The sequence below is a fragment of the Silurus meridionalis genome, chromosome 17, assembly GCF_014805685.1.
Source record: "Silurus meridionalis isolate SWU-2019-XX chromosome 17, ASM1480568v1, whole genome shotgun sequence".
In the NCBI taxonomy this organism is placed as follows: Eukaryota; Metazoa; Chordata; class Actinopteri; order Siluriformes; family Siluridae; genus Silurus; species Silurus meridionalis.
In genome coordinates, this window is record NC_060900.1 from 22,856,314 (window position 1) to 22,875,045 (window position 18,732).

Sequence of the window (18,732 nt, forward strand, 5' to 3'; positions counted from 1 at the left end):
AACAATTAATCCGAGTGTCTTTTAAATAAACACCTTGAGCCATCACATATCCTCGCACACACATATATAATACCTAATAATGTTCTTATTGTGATATATAATACAAATATATTGAATAATATAAATATATAAAATATAACCATTGCACCCAAACATAGCATTAAATAAATCAAATGTCAAAAACCTAATTACTGATTCTGTTCTATATATGACATTTTATATATTCTAAATAAATCATTATATATATATTTTTTAATTAGATTTACTGAGCTTAAGAAGCATATACAGATTTTTTTTTTTTTTTTTTTTTACAGAGAATCAAATACCTGAGCAAGGAAGTGTAAATACAAAGCTTGATATTACCAGGAATACATTGCAAAAACAAATAAATAAATAACCAAACAAACAAACAAATAAATTGATAACTCAATAAATAAACGCAATAAAAAACTTTTAAAATTAATTCAATTATTATTATTTATTTTTATTTTTATGTATAGTGCTTTTAACGATAGAAAAGCTGTGTTACACTAATAAATAGAATGTGACTATAAATTTTTGCATTATAAATTAGTGCCTAAAAATATGACCCTAATGAGCAAGTCATTGGCAACAGTGGCAAGAAAAAACTCTGAAAAGCAATTGAATGTTTTTTTATAATGCAATAATTTTATAATGTTCTCTCATAATGCTGAGACGCACTCTATTTTATATGAAATACGGTTCATGAAAGGAGAAAAAAGGGTTTTATTTCAGTTTCTACCAAATGTCTAAAATCTGACTGGTAAGTATATAAAAATTCAGAATCTTTTTATTTAAATAAAATTTTGATATTGAATTTTTCGTTTTTAACATTTTTATAAGAAAAGGACTTTCACATTATATTATTATACTTATTTTGTAAGAATTTGAATAAACATTGGTGCAGATGTCAGTGATGTTTTTCAATAAATCTGCTCATTTAAAGACCCTCCCCAGTGGTCTTTCCTTGTTCAGTGATGCATCACTTTAATAATAACTCATTTTAAAACCACTTCATAAAAAAAGTGTCTTATTGCACCACATTTTAGTCTGTTGAGCTGAGACAGTTTATTTTGATAGTACACAGTGATAAGGCATATGGTAATAATCTGACTTTAATAATAATTATTTATAATATTTATTATCTGAAATAAAAAGGTATAGAAATGAAGATTCTCTCTCGGGTAAATGAATAACATCAGTGTGAATCGAGTCACAGGAAGTGTGAAATAAAGATCACCCTCTGTTTCTCCGTTTGTGTTGTTCAGCATTGATTTCTGATGTTCAATATGTTAAAAGGGTTTTATTTGGCACGCAACAAAAAAAGTGGACAAAAAAAGGAATGTAAACGCGAATTAAAAACTAATTAAAAACAGACGCACAAGCTTTTGAGCTTAACAGGAGATTTTGCATTAAGACAAATAAATCAGACGTTTGTGTTTATTCCACTACAAATCCCTCATTATACAGCCTTTTGGTAAAACTACACGCTGACCTCCACATTATATGTAGAAGTCTTTGACATCATGCATAATTTAGCATGTTCATCATTTTGCTTTTAATTTCGTTTAAATGAATGCAGAACAAGAATGTCTGCTGAAAGAACCTCCGTTTAAGCTTAAAATTATGTTCCAACTAATCTAATCTTTTTTTGGTTTCATAATAATCTTATAATGAAGGTAAAAATTTATATTTATCAGTATTCAAGATAGTATTTAAGATTCACTTGTCCAAATATTGTTTGCAGTTTTAAAGCGAAAATGAGCAAACACTCAATCCAAAAAGGTTCTGAAAAAATATGACCTCAATTATTATGATATCAGGGCAACAATGTAATAAGCGTAGCATTATAAACGATATAATACCACAATGTAATCGAATGAAACCCCACTTGCAGTGATTTACATCATGCTAACCGAGGGATACTTTTGCCTCCTCTGATCCATTTTATCACACAAATTGAATTTCAATTGCACTATGCCTTTAAGGCTGTCAGTGCACCAAATGATTTCTGCCCCTCAGGCTGCCCACAGGGTTGTTGAGACCAGCTGAGGCTGGGTTCAACCTGAAAGCCGGCAGTCCCGGGGTTCAGAGCAGAGTAGGCTCACAGCAGGAGGGACATAAAATGTGAAGGCCATAAAAGACCGTCTGTTTTCTGGCTTTGTGAGTTTTATGACACCTGCATTGTCCTGATGCACCACATCTGCAGGGATTAACCTTGCAGCTCACTCATGTGAACCCAGGTGAGGTATAAGCCTATAAGTCACACACACTGCCCTCAGGGTCACATATCATCATGAACAAGGAAAAAATCACGAAAAACCCTGTACAGGGTGCTGCAGGACAGACAGTACTCCTATAATGCCATAGTGGGATTTTGTTTTGTAAAACCATTTCTGTGTGAACATTTGTGTTAAAAGAATGCACAGGGGGGAGCAGTGAATGGGTAGCAATGCAACATTGCAACAAATGTTTTTTTTTAAACAGTGTTTGTAGGATTACCGTGACTCTCAGGGCTGCAGAGGAGGCCTCCTCAATTGTGGATGAAGCTTTATCCATTGTGGTGGTGCCAGGCATGCTGCGCCGACGGCCCAACCGTTCAGAGGGTGACTCTAAAATTTGAGAAAAATTGTCAATTCCTCTATTTTATGCATTATTTAGTTATATACCTATACTGTACAGTATATGAAAGAAAACACTGCTCTGTGGAATTGATTATGCTATTAGCAAAAATGGTTAAAATAAAGTTAGAAGCCTAATTGCAATTCTAAGCATAACAAATGTAAAATAATAAAATATATTGCATTTATTACCTGAACTGTAAACAATCTTTACAGGGTACTATATAGTTATAACCTGTGTCCAGCATACTGACATAATCTAAAACAACACATACTCATATTAATCAAATAAACGTGTGTATTTTCTTTTATTCGGTATTAAAATACAGGACATTGCTTTCAGCTAAATGAAAAGAGATCAATAATGAAACCAGATTCGACTAGCCGAAAATGGTCTTCTAGCCTGACTAGTTAGAACAAACTGCTTGTGAATGTTCAAAAGCTCTATAAAACCAAACACAATCAACTTGACCAACTTGGGTTTGGTGAACAGTTTAATCAAGGTTTTTTAGTATAGCAGAGACTGTGGAAGTTTAGCTAGCACTCAATGCTATGTTACATTAGAGTGTGTTTTTTACATACTACTGAGCCTTTTCCTGTAATTTAGCAAGAAAAATTGTGATATTCCTGATGAATCTGTCCTATTTACGACGTCACTGCACCTTTACATTGTGCTTTCCAGCTAAGTTTTTAGCAGCAGTCATGTTTTAGCTTATACTCTGAATGCATATTTTGCTAGCAGTTAAAGTGTATGTTTTTTAACTTTCCCATTTTGTGGCTTACAGTTCAGCAAACAACATTTTAAAATATATACAGTATTATATATATAATATATATAGTAATGGTACTTTAGAGCAAGATGCCAAGAAGTCGGTTTCATCTGTAAGCCTCAAGAACCATCTGTACTCCATAAGCACCTTGTCATGGCTGACCATGAGCTGTGACCCCATCATACTAACAAGCTAGGATATACCTAGCAATCCATTTCAGTGTACTTGTGGATGAGATAACAAAATGCTCTCTTTCTTTCTGACTTGTCTTATGCTCAGCTCTATAAGTTCAAGTTGCCTAGCAACTGTGTCCTCCTTGCATTAAGCACTTGAACTGTAATATTCAGTAAGGCTACATTATTAGATGTTTTTTTTCTCTGCCATGCTTCATCATAGACACTTGTTTACAGGTTAAACTTCAAAAACCTCCTAATAGTTACACAACAGTTGCAGGCTACACACTTGATCAATAATGGCTAATCATGCTATTTTTGTCCCTTAAGTCCGCCCAGCCTTTGACTCTTTAGGTAGGGATGAAGAGAACAAGAGGAGAGTAAGAGCAATTACTTACACAGAAGTGTATAAAAAATTGTGAGAATGTGTGAAGCCATTCCAAAGACCAGGATTTATACAATTTATCCTTTTATATCTTTCTGCAGATTTTCAAAAAACTTGCTCTGCCCCGCTGACTTCCCCACTGCAAGAGATAAGACACTAATGAGATTGGGGACTACAGTTTGCTGGCTTTCGCTCTCGATTTCTCTTGTAAGAAGGATTGTTTTGACTAACACTGGAACAGAAGAAGTGATGCACCAAGAGTAAGGAATATAAAAGATATTCTGAGTAGAAGATTTTATATATTTTGAGTTTAAAGCCTAGCAAAGCCCAAGCTGCCACTGCTGTGGCCCTGACCATGGCCCTTAACCCTCAACTTCTTAATTGTATAAATGTAACTCGTTCTGAATAATGCTGTCTTCCAAATGTCATATATGTACTGTAAAAGGACTTGACTTGTGTACCTCAAGCTCTTTCCAGATATGTTATGGGGTTCAGAAGTTTTGATAGTTTGGAAAAATTTGTCCAAAATCTGTCCACAGTTTTTATGCTTTTTACCCAAGAGGTATTTATACCACAATTCTGTCGCATTCTCAATTCTGAACATTCACAATGTGCTGATTAATTTTCTAAAGAATTGCAAGGGAAATCGCAGGGTTTTCTTTATATAATTAATTCACTTGTTACTTGTAATACGTTACTGTTTCCATAGTAACAGGTAACGGATGCTCCACATAAATGGGCTACAGAAAAAAGTGTTAACATGTTGCCATTTTCTGTGAGAAAAGAAATTTATTTAACACGAGTGTCAATATATTTTAACAAGTTAAAGATCAAGCTGTAACCTTCTCTGACAGTCTGGGATGAATGGTTTTACCTTTCGTGTTTTCACGAAAATCACATGCTGTTTTTTTGTGTTGGTAACAAGAAACAAGGAACAAGGACGATGCATCAATAACTGTTTATTGGTTTTATAACACGTGATAATAAGAATTATCATTGCTAGCATTGGCAAGATGTTTATACAAAAATCCTTTTTATATTCCTAGAAAGTATTCCCAGTACTAAGCCTTTCCGTTTCACTGCCGGTTTGGGTTGTGCCCGTTTTTATTCAATTTAATTCAATTCATTTTTATTTGTATAGCGCTTTTATCAATGAACATTGTCTCAAAGTAGCTTTACACAGATAATGTGGTGATAAAGAATGAATAAGATGTTCTTTATGTGTAAGTTATTAATATTCACAGCAGACACCCAGTGTAAATCCTGCTAATAACTTTTACAATAAAACATTTTGTTTGTCAGGACAAGCAGACAACTTTGAAATCAAGCTTCTGTGACTTGTCTTTCAAACCGATGCAGAAGTTTGCTTAGTAGCTATTGGTAAAATAATTTTTTTGTTGTATTAGAGGTGACACAATGGGGAACACTGATGACTCCCTGATTGATCCTGAGTGTAGGTTACATTCTGTTGAGTTTTATACATACTCCTTTGGTGTGAATGAGTTCCCTTTTCATTGATTGGTTTGTTCTGACCCCAAAGAACATTCGGAAGTCCTGAAATGTACTAGCCTCCTATCTGGGGTGATGCTGGCTTTCGCTCTCGATTTCTCTTGTAAGAAGGATTGTTTTGACTAACACTGGAACAGAAGAAGTGATGCACCAAGAGTAAGGAATATAAAAGATATTCTGAGTAGAAGATTTTATATATTTTGAGTTTAAAGCCTAGCAAAGCCCAAGCTGCCACTGCTGTGGCCCTGACCATGGCCCTTAACCCTCAACTTCTTAATTGTATAAATGTAACTCGTTCTGAATAATGCTGTCTTCCAAATGTCATATATGTACTGTAAAAGGACTTGACTTGTGTACCTCAAGCTCTTTCCAGATATGTTATGGGGTTCAGAAGTTTTGATAGTTTGGAAAAATTTGTCCAAAATCTGTCCACAGTTTTTATGCTTTTTACCCAAGAGGTATTTATACCACAATTCTGTCGCATTCTCAATTCTGAACATTCATAATGTGCTGATTAATTTTCTAAAGAATTGCAAGGGAAATCGCAGGGTTTTCTTTATATAATTAATTCACTTGTTACTTGTAATACGTTACTGTTTCCATAGTAACAGGTAACGGATGCTCCACATAAATGGGCTACAGAAAAAAGTGTTAACATGTTGCCATTTTCTGTGAGAAAAGAAATTTATTTAACACGAGTGTCAATATATTTTAACAAGTTAAAGATCAAGCTGTAACCTTCTCTGACAGTCTGGGATGAATGGTTTTACCTTTCGTGTTTTCACGAAAATCACATGCTGTTTTTTTGTGTTGGTAACAAGAAACAAGGAACAAGGACGATGCATCAATAACTGTTTATTGGTTTTATAACACGTGATAATAAGAATTATCATTGCTAGCATTGGCAAGATGTTTATACAAAATCCTTTTATATTCCTAGAAAGTATTCCCAGTACTAAGCCTTTCCGTTTCACTGCCGGTTTGGGTTGTGCCCGTTTTTATTCAATTTAATTCAATTCATTTTATTTGTATAGCGCTTTTATCAATGAACATTGTCTCAAAGTAGCTTTACACAGATAATGTGGTGATAAAGAATGAATAAGATGTTCTTTATGTGTAAGTTATTAATATTCACAGCAGACACCCAGTGTAAATCCTGCTAATAACTTTTACAATAAAACATTTTGTTTGTCAGGACAAGCAGACAACTTTGAAATCAAGCTTCTGTGACTTGTCTTTCAAACCGATGCAGAAGTTTGCTTAGTAGCTATTGGTAAAATAATTTTTTTGTTGTATTAGAGGTGACACAATGGGGAACACTGATGACTCCCTGATTGATCCTGAGTGTAGGTTACATTCTGTTGAGTTTTATACATACTCCTTTGGTGTGAATGAGTTCCCTTTTCATTGATTGGTTTGTTCTGACCCCCAAAGAACATTCGGGAAGTCCTGAAATGTACTAGCCTCCTATCTGGGGTGATCCTGGGATTGGCTCTGGATCCACCACAAACCCTGACCAGGATAAATTTGTTACTGAACAACTGAAATGATTGGATGAATTAATTAATTAATAAATTAATAAATGATTTAATGTAGTGCACCCAATCCGTCACTTCACATCAATAAATAAATTTATGATTAGAATAAAATGAATTTTCTTGATTGTAATTTGCTTTCTGTATTGACTTTTGAAAGTTCTTTTGGAGAACACTGAAGAAGGTACAGTACAGATGTTCTCAGTGCAGTCTAAAAATACCCAGCCCTTATAGCTATTATAAAGCTGTAGAATATTGCATGAGTTGCATGGCAAGGCTGTTCTGTCATAGTACTGTGTGAATGTGTGTTTCTTTCAGCATTCCCCAATTCTTCCTTTCAGTACACGAACAGATTGAAATGCATGGGAAGAAGATGCCAAGCAACAACTCTTGTTTATCATCTTAATTAGCACGGCTGCTATCACAACATCTTAATCCATATGCGCAGTGTGGTGTCATGACCAGTCTGGCACCCCTTGGGCCTGAATGCAATCAAACGATAACGAAACGCTCGTTCGCACAAATATGACGTTTCAGAACAAGCGAAGAAACACTTGCAAACATTTCGTCGGGACGACGCAAATAGCCAAGCACTTTAATTAAATTCCAGACTGCGCGACGTGCTGAGAAAGAATGTCCAGCATGTATACACACGTGTCCAAGATTTCACAGGAATCTAACCATGCTGCAGATGTTTTGCTACATGCTCCCGTGTGATTAGCGTGACACCGATATTAGCATGCACGGCTTTAATTGGTTCCACCGTTCTTTTGTCATTAAGCCTCTCAGTCGAGACAGATAAAGTTCTGTGCAAATGTGAATCGTTAAAGGGCAATTAGAAGCAGGATAAGGCACTGAGTACTTGCAAGCTTCCTCGCGTAATAAGCAGATACAACGGTGTCTAAATGTTTTTGTTTTTTTTCCTCCCAGGTAAAGCGATTCTTCTCAGCTTACATCATGTTTACCCACATCAAACATGCTGACAACACAGGAAAAGTTGCACTATGATGCATCGGTTGCCATTGTTTTAACATATTTGCATCGGTAAAATCTATATTTAGATATAATTATTAGAAGGTGTGGTATACTTTGGAAATTGAACAATATTTTCTATGTAGATCGATTTCTCAAGCACCACTGCTTTTACGTAAATATGATGTATAACTACGAAGACCGAGGCATGTCCTGAGAGTCACATGGACTACAGATTAACATGGCAGAGGTAGAACTGCATCTTTCTGGAGACAAAACAGTAAAAAAATGGCTTTATTTAATCTTTGTTTTAGTTTTCATTACACTACAAAGGCTTGTTTTGTGAAAGGGTCATGTGTAAGAAGTCAAAAGGCACTAAAGTAAATTCAGGATTTACTGTCTGTCTGAACCAAATCAAATAAAAGCGAACTATCTGTACCGTATTGAATTTCATAGCATTGTATTTTTTCCATTGAATCGCATTGTGTTGAATCAAATCGAAATTGGATCACACTGCATCGTAACATTGGTGAATCGCATCGCATCAGAAACTGCTTATGTATCTTTAATGTATCGTATCGTCTGGTCCGTGCTCCGTGAAACTGATCTGTGGTGTATAAAGTTTGAGGAGAAGCGTGTGAGAGTTTTTATATTAGTAATATGGTTTCCATCCTCATTATTTTCAAATAAAAGTTTCTTTTTTTACCAATTCTTTTTATATTGCTTATAGCAAATAGGTATCATAGAAGAGGTCCATTCGATTTTTTTATAATGTAAACACAATGAATAATAAAAATTTCTGATATTAATAAAATAATGCAAACGCTTCATTACTGAGCTCTCCATCTTCTATGCTTACAGTTCACTTGAAGCTATTTAAATGTATATATATAATAAAATCTCTCCTAGGGATAAATGATGTCTCAGAAAGAAAAGCCTGTCTCCTTCAAGGGAAATATTTTCTCACCATTTCATCATTTCCAAGTGGTAAATGAATTAAAAAAAGAATTTATTTTAAGACAAACTGCCTTTGTCTTCATTTGTTCATATCTTTTCATTTTTGGTAGAGACGAACCACGTTGCCTCTCCGAAGATTTTGTAGAAACATGTCGCAATTACAGTGTGTGAGAACAAAGGAGCGAGTAATGCCACACACGCGTTAATCACGCCGAGCTCGGGCGGCTTCGCGAGCCATCCATCAGAAAACAGCAGCACAAACGCCTGCTGCTAGAAGCCCATTAATCTCCTCTGATCAAGACGCATGACCCAAGAGAAGTAGGAGAGAAAGACGTATAGAGGAAGTGTGCAGTAGGACATGCTGGATCTGAGCAAGGGTCAAGTCATTCTGAAAATAATTGCAGTGCAATTACGTCACATGCCCTGATTCGGCTGCCCAACAAGGCCATAGCTCACACTTGGCTCATTGCACTTAAATGCACATGGCCTCTCTTTCAAAGGCAAAAATGCCATTGGTTTATATATGATTTTAAGGGATTCGATTTATGATGTAAATATGTGCATGGGTATTTGTATAGCCAATGCACAACCGAAGTCTAAGAACTAACTGATAAACAAACTCCTGTTTAAGAATGAAAATTTAATAACCTGAGGTTTTCTGGAAGGAGATGAGTAATAGTCTCCAGTGTTACCTGGATATATAAGGAGGTCATTCTAAAGATCATGGTGAAGTTTCACTTGGTATGGGATAGAACAAAAGCAGAAATACCCATGCTTATCCATTTGGAGCTGAAGAATTGTCCACATACTCCATCACAACACAGCGGTTAAGAAGCTCTAGTCCAGTGCAGTGAATGCAGCAGGCAAGAAGAATGAGTAAGAATTGAGCAGATGGGTGCTGCAGTGATGTGAGTACAGCTCAGTGTAAGCAGCACATTGTTTTGAGGGATGGCGCTTAGGCAGGAGGAACGTTGCCTTGTGGACAGGCACAGCTGTTGCAGCACACGGCAAATAAAGAAAGCAAATATACTTGTCTTGTGGGAGTCATTGCTGCTAAGATGGTGAGAAAAAAAAGATGTAGAAGAAAAACAGGCTATATATATATGTGATTAATATCAACTTAAACGTACATTTTTATCCATTCTAAATGTACCTTACATTAAAGGTTTTTAATACTCTTTTAATGACCATGGACAAATATTGATGCTTTATGATGTATGTTTATTATTAGTGAAACCAAACTCAACATAGAGGATGAAGGCAAAATAATTTTGTAAATGTTTTAACGTAATTATGGTGTTTTAACTGATGTTAATCATCGGGACATCAAACGGAACTTTTGCTATGTTTCCACACAGACGGTTTAAATTGCCGGATGTGCGCATCATGGCGGATTTTGGTGCTGATCAGTAAAGCAAAATATTTTTTCATTTTTTTCATTTCTTATATATCTGAATAAATGTGAATGAATATGTGTTGCATTGAAGGTTTGAATTTCGGCTCTTATATTTTTATTTATTTATATTTATAATAAAAATGGTCAAACAGAAATGCAGGCTGCATTAATCTCATGATAATAAAATGACTTAAAATGGATTTGTGTTAACGTATATATATATATATATATATATATATATATATATATATATATATATATATATATATATATATATACACGTTAACACAAATCCATTTTAAGTCATTTTATTATCATGAGATTAATGTATATATATATATATATATATATATATATATATATATATATATATATATATATGAGAGAAAGAGAGAGAGAGAGAGAGAGAGAGAGAGAGAGAGAGAGAGATTTTTTTATTTGTTATTTATTATGTATTATTTATTTATTATTTTTATTTTTTATAACCGGACTAAATACAATTTGCAATTTTTAAATTGTGATTCTTGTCCAAACCTGCTTGGCCTTTGTGAAAAAGTAACTGCCTCCACACTGCAAATTTTACGGTTCAATATAGAAGCAAAAAAACTGTTGAAATGCAAGATGTCAGATGGCTGTTTGATAAAAGGATGCTATTATGTACGGATGAACAGTAGCCCTTCGAATGTGGATTTAATAAATGTATGAGTTTTGGAGAGAGTGAAACTACTATCAGAGCGGTTAAAAAGAGTTATATAGAATTATCTAGAATTTACTGACACCTTTATGATCAATCAGGATTGCAAATACAACACCACTGTGGTATAACCGGTAGTGATAACAGGTATGTTGAAGAACAATAACTGTTTTGTTGATTTAAAAAGTCCTTTAGCAGTGTTTGGCTTCACACACAAGAGCTTTATTTGGTACAGTGTCATTAGACAAGCAATTTTACGAACAAACAAGCGTAGTGAGTGCAAGCTCCCTGCAGCTGGAATTAGCAGTGCAGCAGAGCGAGCAGATGGGGAACGCAGCATTGAAAAGTCAATTACTCCAGCTGGATCTGGCCTATTTTCTCACTCGATCACATACAGCACTGTAACTACTTAACATCAAAGAGACGTCTGCTCTCGTCAGTCATTAGGCCTCGTTCTTTTACTGTATACAGTACACACGCTTCCAAACGTCTTCATCAGGTTTAAAAAGTGCAGGAACTTTTGGTGAGGTTTAACAATGATGTTTTTATGCATTGGGAGTGTGTTATGAAGCGTGGAAATGAATCTAATTTTTAATTCATCTTTGAGGGGTGTGGACAGTCTGAGGGATCAGAGTCAATTAAGAAGAGGAGAAATTGCATTAAAATGGCATTTAATTTTAATCTTGGAAGGAATAATGTATATATACTTGCATTTTAGGTAGATATCACAATATAATTCATAAGCTTTAAAGCACTAGATTTTGGACTGTGTTTATAGAAATTTGTGCTCATTCAAAGGCGTTAGAAACGTCAGGTACTGGTGTAGGGTAAAGAGGACTGGGGTGCAGTCAGCGTTCCAATTCATATTATTCAATTCATGTTAAATAGGGTTTGAGGTCAGAGCCATACAGCAGGTCATTTAAGCTCTTCCACTACAACCCATGAAAAGCATATGTTCCTAGTTGGTTTTGTGTCTTCTAGTTCAAGTGATGGGAAAATACAATTCCACCACACAAAGACATCCTATACAATTGTGTCTATATATACAATAGCTAATGTTAGTGGCAAATGCAATGTTGAATATGATGGTATATTGGAACATTCTGGACTGGATTCACTTCATAGTCTAGATATCTACATTCATTTGATTTGAAATTCTGAGAAGATGGTTTTATATATATATATATATATATATATATATATATATATATATATATATATATATATATATATATATATATGTGTGTGTGTGTGTGTGTGTGTATTATCTAAATATGTGTGTGTGTGTGTGTGTGTGTGTGTGTGTGTGTGTGTGTGTGTATATGTATATAACAGTTCAATCTAACTAAGCTGACTAACTCAATCCTGCTATTCACAGTGTATTTGGGACACCAGGACCTGCAGTGCCCATTCCTGTATATTTATAGAGCTGGGAATTTTTAATAAAGGTCATTGTGTAGCAATTTATAAAGCTTTTTTTTTTTTTTTTGGAGGAAGAGGACGACTTCACAAAAAGATAAACAGCAATTTATTTTACATTATTTGTTTAAATTGACACATGCAGTGTATTTAAACTAAAATCAAAGGTAAGTTTAAAATAATTTTTCAGTATTGTACATGCGCAACTGTTGCCTCATAGTGTATGAAACACAGACACACAAAACACACTCAGACACAATGGCTGAGGAAAGCTCTAATCAGTGTAGTTGTTGAAAAGAATGTATCCCCTGAGGTGATAAGACGAGGAAAGCAAGACTCTTAGGAGCTGTGTTTAAGTCTCAGCAGAAGAGACCATGGTGTGCTGAGAGAGAAGAGAGACACTCAAAGAATACAAAAAACAGACTGAGGGGGAAAATAAGCTAGCCAAAATAACAAACAAACCTACAACTGAGCAAAAATGGTCTCTGGAGTAACATTGTGGGTGTTTTCTTTAATGTGAGCTAATTCACTACAAAATTAACAAGTAATTATGTTGTGGTTACAAGGTACCAAAGTCTAATCTTCTGCAATTCATGAAATAAAGCCTGTGTAGACTCATTGTTTGTGATTTATAATATAGAACGCCAATGCACTGTTGTGTCCTGTCACTGTTGTGTCCTGTCTGCCTCAAATTCTAATGTGTCATGCAATCTAAAATGCTTTTATACACATCATGATTGTAAAGAGTTGGTGCGCAAAGTAGTTCTTTAGTATTTTGTATTCTTTCTTTTGTACTATTGTAGTTAAACTCGAGAGACTGTTTGTTTGTGAAATTCCCAAAAGATTCACTTAAGTGATGTAGGCTGAAGATACATCTATTCATCTTGATGGATTCATGACGTCTTCGTTCTCTTTTTACATGGCAAACAGCCAAACACATGAGGTCATAGGTAATTCTCACACTGTTCTAACATCTTTGAAATGCCAACATTACAGGAAAACTTTAGAAACTATGCATGCTACATCCAGTCTTACCACTTTAGAGTCCTCCTGCATGCTAAAACCTCCTACACTACATTCTACTGCAACCACCAAATCTGGTTTCCCACTGATTAGGTGCTTTCCTTAAGGGGAGGAATTTGTGGGAAAGATCGGGCAACAAAAAATTCCGACTAAACTACATGAGTATCAATAGGACTTATGAATGTATTTTTATTTATATGAATTTTTATTTATTATTTTAGTCACTATGGTTATGGGTAGAATTTGTGGACTTGGTAATACACTCCTAACACGTGGTCCCACTGAGTACAAAGTGTAAACATTTATTGGATAAGTCAAAATAACTGCACTGCATGGTTTTGGAATATCAAACTGTACTGTATTGTGTAAAGATAGAATGAATGAACATCTAGTAGATATTTAAAAGGTGCGAGTTCTAGCTGGGAAAGTTCCTCAACTAGATCATTCCAGTTCATAATTGGTTTTAATTAGAGATTTTTTTTTTTCTCACAAACATTTTTTTCATTTTTTTGTCTGTGCTTTTCAAACAAATGTGGCTGGTTCTATTTCTCAAAATACATGCAAACAAGCAGCTACGGACCATCTCACATATCAAATCAAATCAAATCAAATCAAATTTTATTCATCACATACACATACATACAGGGTACGACATGCAGTGAAATGCTTTATACATAGTGTACATGGTGGAATTTCAAGCCTCATATCTGACCATACCTCTAGTTTGCATGACTTTTTTTTGGGGCAACATTCCAACACACAAATGTAGTCTAATCCAGATTACAAGTAAACCTTTCAGACAAGCCAATTCTACTGTACTGTTTTTGCAACTGTTAAGAACACGTTATTTGTTCAATCCTTTAACCGTACTTGGTCACATCCATAATTTACAACTTTCAGACTTGATTTATCTGATTTTCTTATTTAGAGTGACTTACAGAAGTGCTTTATAGTGTCATCAAACAGATCCTCTGATCAGAAAGGTGTTGTTATAAATTAATCCAGCAACACAAACAGTATAAATCCATTTTTTCCCCCTCCAGTGAACATGTAGATCAGGTTTTTTGTAGATCAGCCAAGGGAAGTCTTTGATTCTGGCAAAAGAGATTTTTCTTTTATCTGTACGGTACTTAAATTATATATTCACACTGTATATGAATGAAATACTTAACGCTATGTATCATCCTGCATCCTTGTAGATCTATATGATAATGCTACATGCTATCTCTGCATACTACCATATCTCACAAATCCTACTATAAACTTGTAGACTCGAAGCAGTGGAGTTAATCTTCTATTGCAACTCTGAGAGATGCAAAATACAGTTCATGTGCACACTTGTCCAGTACATGCAGAAAACTGTACTATCTCAAATGAAATGTTAACAAATTGCAAGTCAAAAGAGAAGCACCAGAAAACAAGAATAATTCAAGAACATTGTAAAAACTAAGGAGAAATAAAACAAAAGAGGATTTAAGCTTATTCATAATGCAATGTAATTCCAACTGAAATCCGAAATTCAGTTGGTTCTGAAGATCCAGATCCCAAGCTAACTTTCCCTTAGAACCCAGTTGCTGATCACTGACAGGTGCCTGATGAAACAGTCTTTGTGCACTTAAAAGGATGTGTGCCAGACTATAAATCAACCGATCATTTAAGCATTTGTACTCTTAACACTAGGGAATGTTGAAGAAGTGCTCTTGGCCGTTCTACAGAACAGAATCAAGGCAAACAGGTCAAGAACATTTCAAGCTACATCTGAATGCAATTGAAGAAGCTGTTCTTCCATGCTGCACAACTAGAGAAGTTTTGCATAATGAAATGGACATAGGCTTGAATCAAACCTTCATTACTAATGAAACGTTATCCAGAATCCAACCAAAATCCAAGTTCCAACCAACAATGATCTACTGACTTTAGGTTATGGGAGAGATTTTGGACCTATTATAAATCATATACACACTTTAGAAAGATATATAGACTTGTGGTTGTCTTTTGTTGCATCCTGCAACCAATCTATGAAGTCTGGAAGCAAAACTAAGTACATACAGTCTACTCAAAGCTGCTATGTGTATTGTTATTCCTGTGCACTATAGATCAGTAGTGTACGCTAGCTTCCAGGAGGAGCAGGAAGGATGACTAAAGCGTTATTTACCCTTGTTGGCTGCTCGGCTACGGCTGCGTGAGCGGCCCTGCCTCCAGTGCCTGGTGCGAGCCAACAGCCCGTAGTAGTGACACCTCCTCCCCAGTGCTCTCCTCACCACCGCAGACATGGCCTTTCCAATCTCACACAATCAGATACACACTTTCACTCTCTTTCACCCTAGCACAGTGGAGCCCAGTCTCCAGTTTTTCCAGAGCGGATCAGAAAAAATAAAAACCTCTGAGCTTACTGTGGCACTTCACCTGACACCTCAGATCTCCTGCAAGTCAGAACTGCTCCTGTATCACAGAGAGAACCGAGGAGAGACAAGAAAGGAAGATGAGAGGAACGCTTACTCCTCCCACTGCAAGCCGAGGCCCGAGGGAGAGGTATTTGGTGCGCTCTTGACAACTCCAGGAAGGTCATAAATCACTCCATGAACCTGTGTGTGTAATGCAGAGTCACACTCTACTAGACATTCTGACTAACATGCAATCGCTAACAAAAGCCTCAAATCATTTCCAAATATGTTTAATCCAAGCATTTGTTTTGTTTTTTCCTATCTCTTCCTCTTCCTTTTCAAGGACAATGCGCAAGGTCAGTAAAAACAAATACAATAGGACTGAAAAATACAAACAACTCATGCAGCACTCACTTCCTCTGTGAACTCTTCTAATAAAGAAAAGTGCATCGCAACACAACTTTTGGAGCTTTCAAGTAATTAAAAGAATCAATTGCGATGATGGTGAGGTAAGCGGAAAAGTTCGAAAGTTGGCTAACATTTGATGGTTATTGACTTTTAAATTACAGCTGCAAAACCAATCAGTGGTTCCCTTACAACTTTGGAATATCAAGATTCACAACTACAACTATCCCCCTGGAATCACAAAAACCGTCGCGGTGGAAAGTGCCAGCACTGTGGTTGGTTCGTGGTGCGCGAGTTCTAGCCGCGACAGTTCCTCAAACTCAGCTACATCACTCCAGTTCATAATTGGACTAAATTATAGATTTTTTATTATTTAATTAATTATTCTGCACCCTTAAATTATGAAATATAATCGATGGTGATCGTGAGGTAAGCAAAAAAGTTTTAAAATTGACTTTTAAACTACAGCCCCCTATTTATATATATTTAGCTGCAAAATCAGTGGTTTATTTACAAATGAAGCATTAGTTCGGATTGGATGGACCCACAACAACCATGGCTGAATATTTATTTGTCTTTTAATAAATAGATTTTTCAAGATGTATACACAGATGTAAAGCGCTACTCATTTACCATGCACGGCCTCAGAGCAAATCTTTCTATTTACTGAGAATTACAGAATCTACTGAATTACAAAGAATTTACTGAATCATTAATAAATGGTTTTAATACTCATAAAACTGGTTCACAGTTGCATCCAGTGAATCCCTTCATAGTTACCCTCATCACTGCAGAGTATTTTAATTTTATGTAGAGAAAAAAACTCAATCGTATTAAATCAGGTAGCCTTCGAATTCATTTATTCGAGCAATTACATCTTGAGCTTTTCACTAAACCAGATGCATTTCTTAAAATTGCAGCTACACTCAAGTCAGGATAATTTATTATGCTTTATATATACATTTCTTAGATGTTAAGTTTGCTTCCAGGTTTGCTCTAGGACTCTATAGATTATTGGCTATCTAACCTAGTGCTAATCCTTATATCAAATCCACTAATAAACACACAGTTTTAGCATCTGGTTGCTTTATTGAGCTGTTTCATCAGTATTAATTAGTGTTTTCCCAAATCAAATCCAGCATGAGCTGAGTCAGAGCAGAGAAGAACCACAGGAAATGTACGCTGTACTGTTGTGGTATGTTAGACTGAAGAACACACACACACACACTGAATACTAAACGTGTTATTTATTTATTTTTTTACTGTGACATCGGAACTCAGGCCTTTAAGGCATGTCGCCATTGTGTTTTACGTACACATGCGAGTACACACATTTACTAATGATACTGGAATGTTACACTTATCTCACACGAACAGCACTCTGAGAATGACTACTGAACACACTGACAGACAGTTAAGAAGTCAGAAACAGCTTGTTCCAAGCTTGATAAATGCAAAAGCAGGCTGTTTAAGAATGAAGGATAATCGTTAGAGATGAACAAAACACCTGCAATGCTGAAGAATGCAGCACATTTCAAAACGGTCATGTTGTATTGTAAACACAACCAATTCTGTAGTAGAAACATTACGTTTTATTGATTATTAAATAAGCCAACACTAAAATAATTATGAGAGATTATGAGAATAGTTACACTATATTTCCAAAAGTATTGGGTCGCCTGACCTCTCCTGTTATATGTGGTTCTTTTCCAAACTGTTACCACAAAGCTGGAGGCATTCAATTGTACAGGATGTCTTTAGATGCGCTATAATACAATTTTGCATTCACTTGAACTTGGAAACCCAAACCTGTTCCAGCATGGCGATGCCCCTGTGCACAAATTGAGCTCCTGAAGGATCTGGTTTACATGCTTTGGGGAGGAAGATCTTGAGTGGCCTGCTATAGAGCTCTGATCTCATCCCTACTGAACACCTTTGCGATGAACAGGAAAGCTGACTGCACCCCAGGTCTCCTCACCTACATCAGTACCTGCCTTTCGTAATACCCTTGTAGTTGATGAACACAAATATACATAAGCACACTCCAAAATCTAGTGGAACATCTTTCCAGAAGAGTGGAGGGAATTATAAGAGCAAATTGGGACTAAATGTGGACTGCAATGTTCAAAAATCACATACAGTACCATACTTAAGACCAGGTGACCCAATACTTGGAAAATATAGTGTATCTGGATCCTATCCAGGAATACTAACTATAACAATTAAAAAAGAGCATGTTGGAGCAAGCACATTCAAATAATAATAATAATAATAAAATAATAATAATAATAATAATAATAATAATAATAATAATAATAATAATAATAATAATAATAATAATTACAAGGCGTGTTCTGGAATATGACAGGCATGTGATAATATCACTTCTCCAAAGATAAACATTCTTGTAGTGTGTTTTTATGATTCCCATAATGTCAATATATTAAATTACTTTAGGTTGGCATGAT

The 18,732-nt window shown here is 35.4% G+C and overlaps 1 protein-coding gene across 7 annotated transcripts in view; it reads right to left on the reverse strand.

Annotated features, from left to right (window-relative positions):
* The window catches only part of dab2ipa (DAB2 interacting protein a), a 108,017-nt gene that overhangs the window by 57,038 nt on the left and 32,247 nt on the right, over positions 1–18,732 (reverse strand). For 5 of the 7 annotated variants that reach the window (XM_046871285.1, XM_046871287.1, XM_046871290.1 and 2 more), the window contains one exon: positions 2,524–2,633. In XM_046871285.1, the coding sequence (XP_046727241.1) occupies positions 2,524–2,633 (110 nt within the window). The other 2 variants (XM_046871292.1, XM_046871286.1) reach the window with 2 other exon arrangements.